The following is a 7,544-nucleotide window of genomic DNA, read 5'->3' as shown; positions in this document are numbered from 1 at the left end:
AGGAGGTAGAGCGACTATGGTGGTGGTCACAATTTCATAGTTAGGGTTTCTTTGACTGATAAAGAGATAGAGAGATAGAAAGAAGAGACAGGGCGATGACGACCGAGTGGTGTGTGGAATCTCGTTATGATTGAACTAAGAGAATGAATCCAAATATAAATCATATTTAGTGTTGACCAATTCAACAGGTTTGAAGATAAGGGATGACCGATTGAATTTGTTCAGTTTGTTTAGTGTTTATTTGAATTTTTCAAGATCGGATAAAATAAGATCTAATTTTCATGAAATGCATAAAATTGTTGTATATAATGTTTTAAGGATGGCACCTCTTATAATTCAGCAAAATCTTATAAATGCTTTTTAAGGTATATATATATATATATATATATATATATATATATATATATATATATATATATATATATATATATATATATATATATATATATATATAAATAATAGAAAAAAAAATCATTTGGATGAAAAAGAAAAGAGTAAATTACACGAATGGTCCCTATGGTTTGGGGTAATTTGCGTGCTTGGTCCCTAACTTATTTTTTTAACTCGGAAGGTCCCTATGGTTTGTTTTTGTTACGCGTTTGGTCCATACTTTTTTTGTTACGCGTTTGGTCCCTATCTTATCTAAAAAGACTATTATTTAAAGAGAAAAAAATGATGGGGTAGGTGAGGTAAGGTGATGGGGTGGGATTAGGGGTGTGTTTATTTAGATAAATTAAAAGAATCAAGGGCATAATAGTCTTTTTAGGTAAGATAGGGACCAACCGCGTAACAAAAACAAACAGTAAGGACCTTCCGAGTTAAAAAAATAAGTTAGGGATCAAACGCGCAAATTACCCTAAACCATAGGGACCATTCGTGTAATTTACTCAAAAGAAAATATTCTTTTAATTTAAAGTGAGGTTGTGAACATCGAACATAAGGGCTTTTTAAAAAATAAAAATAAATAAACACCTAACCATGTTCCAAATAATAGGACCAAATAATACATTTTTTTATGTATATCTTTTCATTCATGATAAATACAGGAAACCACTAGAAAACGCATTAATCATTTCAGTCCATCACCCTTTTGTCAGTATGCCTTCCAAAAAACTTCACGCAGCAATACTATGCAGTCCCGGCGTTGGCCATTTAGTCCCGGTATTATTACTTGGCCGCCGTCTTATCAGCCACCACAACCTCCATGTCACCGTCCTCGCCGTCACCACCACCACCTCAACAGCGGAATCCCAACTCCTCAATTCCTTGACCGCGGACATCCACCTTCCAGTCATCCAAATTCCTGCTGCAGACATCTCCTCCGTCGTTTCTCCAGATGCCAAAGTCGTCACAAAGATTTGCGCCATGATGCGGCAAACAATACCCACCATCCGTACCACCATTTCCTCCATGGACCCTCTTCCCGACGTCCTCGTTGGCGATATCTTCTCAACAGAATCATGGACTATTGCCGAAGAAATTGGGATGCCCAAGTACGCTTTTATCACCTGCAACGCATGGTTCACCGGGCTGATCACTTACTCCCCGGTACTCGATAAGGAAGTAGTGGGTCAATATGTTGACCAAACAGAGCCCTTTGAGATACCGGACTGTAAGCCGGTCCGACCGGAGGATGTTGTGGATCCCATGTTGGATCGGGACGATGAAGACTATCGGGTGTACTTAAACCTAGCAGTTGGTGTAACGTTGGCTGATGGTATCTTAATCAACACATGGGAAAATCTTGAACCACAATCTCTTTTCGCTCTCAGAAATAACGAGATTTTACGTTCCATCGTTAAAAACAAACCGGTTTACACAGTTGGTCCGATAACCAAAAAATACGAACCGGTCGGTTTGAAGAGTGAGGTGATTGAATGGCTTGATAAACAGCCGGAAAGGTCAGTCATATACGTGTCTTTTGGAAGCGGTGGAACGTTATCAGCCGAGCAAATTACAGAGCTGGCTTGGGGATTAGAGCTGAGCCAACAAAGATTTGTTTGGGTGGTCCGGCCACCTGCTGGACATATTAATGACGGGTCTTTTTTCGAATCCGGTCATTCAGGTGAACTAAATGGTCAAGCAGATTATCTTCCAGAAGGGTTCTTGACTCGAACCAAGAAAAAGGGTTTTGTTGTGCATTCATGGGCCCCACAGGTGGAGATTTTGAACCACGTGTCGGTTGGGGGTTTTCTGACGCACTGTGGATGGAACTCGACGTTAGAGAGCATTAGTAGTGGGGTAGCGATGATAGCATGGGCGTTGTATGCAGAACAGAGGATGAATGCGACGATGCTGATGGAGGAGCTGAAGGTGGCGGTGAGGCCGGAGGTGTTGCCGACGAAGAAAGTTGTGGGGAGGGAGGAGGTAGAGAAGATGGTGAGGTGTTTGATAGAAAGCGAAGAAGGAAAAACAATGACAGAGAATGTAAAGAGGTTAAAGGAAGGTGCGGAGGAGGCAATGAGCGTAAATGGTTCGTCTTATGTTTCAACATGTAAATTTGTCAAGGATTGTTGGTCTCGAGTTCATCTGCCAAGATGAGTACGCATTAAGAGATAGAAGCAAATATCACTTGGCATTTCAGTATCTAAGTTTATTAGTACTGGATTGTTAATAAAAATTGATAAATAAATGTTGAATCAATGAGCTTCTGTAAAGCTTAGTAATTCATCGATTTGACCATTGTCAAACTTCTTCGAGGTCATCTGTGTCTATCTGATTTTTACATGTCGTTTATTATAAGATTCTATAAGAGAAGAAGGTTTTTCTCGGTTAATGAGGAAGAATATTACATCTAACTGAATCTTAGGAATCATTATTATTGAAATTTTAGGGTACAATATGTTTCCAATATGGGAGTTTTTTGCAAAACTTAATTCTCAACACCATTTGGAAATCTAAGGTCTTTTTGGTTTACCTTGCAAAAATGGGGTGGTAACCCCAGTAAGCCAATGCGGAGATTCATGTATTTTACACCTCAAACCCTTTAAACTTCAAGTTTTTATATTTAATTTACAAAATCGATAATACATTACATTTAAATCCTTTTTAGTTATGACTTTTATTTTACATTTATACTATAAAATATATAAGTTTTAGCCCTCACTTGTCATTATTTTTTAGAACTTTTCATTTTTAACATTGACCGATTACAAAGTAAATAGCTTAAAATAAAATAAACAACCGTAAAGATAAAGAGTCTAATCTCTCTCTCTCTCTCTCTCTCTCTTATGTATACATTTTAAGGTGTTAATAACAAGAAACAATCAGATAATACATAGATAGGTTGAATAAAATAATAAATAAATAAATAATAATCAAACTACCGAAGAGAATAAATTAATGTTGAAATTTCGATTTGACGAATTTAATGCACATAGGATCTGGATGAAGAAAAAGAAACCTGATTTTGAAAATGTATATGTTAAAAACCCTAAACAAATAAAACGTGTTTTAATGATGCGGTTTAAAAAATAACTCCAAAAAATTGTGTTTTAATGGTGCTACTGTAACGGCTGGTTCTTGGTAAGCATTTAACTCATTTATTTATTTATTTTGAATGAAGGACTCGGCGAGTTAGTGGCCCTAACTCGTTGAGTAGAGGGCAGAGTATGCGCGAGATTTGAGCTACCTACTCGGCGAGTCGAGATCTCCGACTCGACGAGTAGCGCGCCTAGGGTGAAACCCTAATTTCGGGGTTTTGTACCCTATTTAAGCATCTTAATCCTCACCCCTTGGCGCCATTTACAGCCTCCTTATCCCAAACCCTAATCCACGAAACCCTAGAGCTTTCCTTGAGTGTGTTGTGACAACCGTCAAAATTCAAGTTAGTTCTAGATTTGAATAAACTTAGTTACACATATAAGCACTACACATATTAGACTTAGTAACTAGAAGCTAAGTTATAACCTAGTAGAATCTTGGAAACAGTTAGAGACAATGGATAATGTGCTTGGATTTCACATTGGTATGTGAATTCTACAACTACTTAACTGTAGTGACTATTCATATTCGGGTTACTCTTTGACTCGAACAACATTTCATGAATCATATACACACATCATGCACTTGACCTAGAAGTAGAAGTGAGTTCAAAGTCTCATAGAAACTTAAGTCAAAGTTGAAGACTAGGACTAGTATACTTGATTCCTCAATTTCGTTTGAATATCGGAATCACTACATAGAATGCCAATAAACCGATAAAGATAAATTATAAACATTATTTATAACTATAAAAGAGTTATAATACCATAAGATAATTTAAAGTCTCAAATATTCAATTTATTTTGATATTCAAAGTTTATTAAACTCCAAAACCCTAAAAGCCCTAAAACCTAAATTTTATAAAATTTGACATCAAAAATTCTATAAAAATAGTTATAAAACTTATAATATTATCTTAAAACAATTAAATTCAGGGAAATATAATCAAGAAAAATAAAAATTTAAGTCATTAACATTCATCCTTAATTTATAAGTCAAAAATCAAGGTTTCATGAATAAAAACTTGATTTTAGTGCACATTTTATATAAAATTTAGATATTTTATAAAATAACTTAAATTTTATAAAACAAAATGAATGAGAAAGGGTTATTATACTCAAAATTTCGGACCCCTCTCTTCCTATATATGTCTCTCACACTCTCACTCTCCAACACACACACACATCTCTCTTCTTTCTCTCTCTAGAAAACTCTCTCTACCTTCTCTCTAATTTTTTCTCCAAACACCACAACCACAGCCTCTTAACCACGAAATTATGGAGATTCATAAGGGTTTTTCAAGCCACAAATAAATTTAAGGTAAAGAACATACATCTCTTGAAGATCCACAACAATGATTTAAGCTATGCATGTGCATTTTACTTCAAAAACCGACTTCTACTTCTTCATCGTCTTCAAACTTGTTTTCTTTTTGTTAAAATGGTTTTTAGAACATCATGGATGTGTTCTAACACCATTAATGTATGATAAACAAGGTTGCATGTTCATGATCTTAGTGCAAAAATCGATTTTAAGGACTAAAACATCAAACTCAAGTTAAGAGTTTTTGAGAAACAAAATTTTGTTCATAAATGCATGTATACATTTTGATAAGTTTTAATCTTTTGATCTTTGGAAACATGACTAAAATATGAATTTATCATGATATATTTAAATTATTTCAAAAGATTTACTCAAGGAAATGATGAAAACTCATTTTTCTAACCAATCATCATGCATGCAATCTGATAGATTTCTTTACCTGACTTTAAACTGTCATATCTCACCCATTTCTTAACCAAAATTCGTGATTCTTTTTCTGAAATATAATATTTTGAGTTAACTTTCAAACCCAACTAATCTCACTGTAAAATATTAAATATCCGATTTTTGGCAATTTTTACAAAATGGTTGCGCAAATAGCTCTTTTTCTGTGATCACCATTTTTGCCTTGTATGATCAATGGCCTTAAACCCAACCATAAATCTGGGGAAAAATTGTTTAGAAACTTAACATATCCAGTGAATGATGGCTGAAATTTCGTGGCTTAAAACCCCACTGAATGGGCTATACAAATTCATGAACTTTAGCCACATTTACATCTCATGCACCATTACATGCAACATTTCTTAACTTGTTTGGGTTCAATAACCCTATTTCCCTTCTGAATAAATTTTGAACATTTTTCCTTTTGAAAGCCCTCACATGCATGTGATAATCTGTAAAATACCAAAAGATTTTATTATTTCTTTGATTTATTAAAATTATTGTTAGAAACCAAGGGCATAAATCACATAAAATACTTCCAGAGGTCAATAAATCCGGAATAAATTCATGAATGACCCTTATGGTGAATAATGACCCCTCACTAAATTTCATCAATTTTGTTGCTCTTTGGTATGATTTCCGATTTTCTTTTCGTTTGGGTATAATAAATCACAAAACCATCTTAGAGAGTGTGAAAATTATATCTAACAATTTTGGCAGCCCTTACCTGTGGTGGGTAACTCAGAAAAAATAATTTCAGAATTTTTCTTCACGCCTTACTATTTTTCCCGATTTTTAGTAATTATAATGGCCTAAAAATAGGAAAAATAGTTCTGATTATCCAAAATTCATGAAAATTTACCAGAACATCATGTTTTACAGTAGAAGGTTACATAAAAATTATGGTGATTTTTATCTACTGTAAACTATTTTTCTCTTATTTTCTAAAGTTAAATACACTTAAATACACTTAAATACACATAAATACCCAAAACCGGATTATACAATATGAAAACCACTTTTGGTATTTTTCCCAGGTTATTTATACTGTAAACGATGTTACAAAAATTTTTGGTAATTTATTTTAACTGTTTAATATTATTTCTTCAATTAATGATTATTTAAAAGAATAAAACAAGGAAAAATAGAAATACCCACTGAAAAATATCTTTTATATTCGCCAGGGGTTCTGTCCCATGTGATAAGGATTCGTCTTTTAAAGATATCCCAAAACAGAGGGTACTCGGCGAGTAGCAGAATCAACTCGCCGAGTAGGTCAATACTTATCCGTCTTTAGATCAGCAGTCGTATATATCTTCTGGCATCTCATCGTGTACTCGCCGAGTAATGTCGATCTACTCGCCGAGTAAGTCTCTCTTTTCATTCTTTAACCTTCACTTGCTTTCCCTTTTCTCCTTTTTGCCTCCAAGCATATCTTTTGAACTGAAAACACAATTCAAAGCATTTTAAGTACCTTTTGTCCATATTATTCTCATAACTAACCAAAAATAACCAAGAATATATGTTAAATAATTAACTAATTATGCACATATCAAAATACCCCACACTTGACTTTTGCTTGCCCCCAAGCAAAACTAAATTTTAAACACATTAAAATCACATTAATAACTCCAATTCTTCCCAGCCATTATGCCAAGACCGCAACGCATGCATTTGTGTCTAATTCCTAAAAACCCCCCATACTTCAAATACTCACAATCCTCATAAACATTCGCCCACTCACCCCGAACTATGCTCGTTTTATGCAACCCTCCGAATCCATCCTCAGAAAACCTCTTTACCCTCAAGGTATTTTTAATTGAGCAACCCAAGCATACATAATCTAGACAATTACAATTTATGATACCACATTGGAGCTCTTTGGAATTCTTCACTTCTTTGATAATTTAATCTTGGATAACTTTGAATTCACCACCTTTGTTGTTTGATTTTTGGTATCTTCAACTTTTTGAATTTCTTCGGAATTTTCGATCTTCATATTTGATATTTGACTTCGATGCTCCAAAAATTCTTCAAACTTTTTCTTGTAATTCTCTCTTTTTTTTTTTTTTACATGTATACCTCACTTTTTTTTTCACTCAAAACCTACATGCTTAAGCAGGGGCGCTCAATCTCAACCTTTATTGGCTAATGATAAAAATCTTCCTGGATACATTTCAGGTTTAGGCTGCTAAACATATTGCATCCCTCAGGCTGAGCAAGGTCGTGTTTTTGTCTCACGATTTCACTGAAATAAGGAAGCCACAAATGCACTAGAACGTGTATAGGCTCAA

At 34.5% G+C, this 7,544-nt stretch overlaps 1 protein-coding gene across 1 annotated transcript; it reads left to right on the top strand.

Annotated features, from left to right (window-relative positions):
* The first annotated feature begins 1,077 nt into the window (after positions 1 to 1,077).
* LOC145031899 (anthocyanidin 3-O-glucosyltransferase 5-like) lies at positions 1,078 to 2,754 on the top strand. The gene has a single exon (XM_078980555.1). It carries the CDS (start codon positions 1,099 to 1,101, stop codon positions 2,539 to 2,541), a length of 1,443 nt encoding a protein of 480 aa, XP_078836681.1. The 5' UTR covers positions 1,078 to 1,098; the 3' UTR covers positions 2,542 to 2,754.
* The last annotated feature ends 4,790 nt before the right edge of the window (positions 2,755 to 7,544 follow it).

Source organism: Lactuca saligna, chromosome 2 (genome assembly GCF_052625555.1).
Source record: "Lactuca saligna cultivar CGN05327 chromosome 2, ASM5262555v1, whole genome shotgun sequence".
NCBI classification, from domain to species: Eukaryota; Viridiplantae; Streptophyta; class Magnoliopsida; order Asterales; family Asteraceae; genus Lactuca; species Lactuca saligna.
The sequence above is the reverse complement of the archived record's forward strand: the minus strand, read 5'-3'. Positions and strand labels throughout refer to the sequence as shown.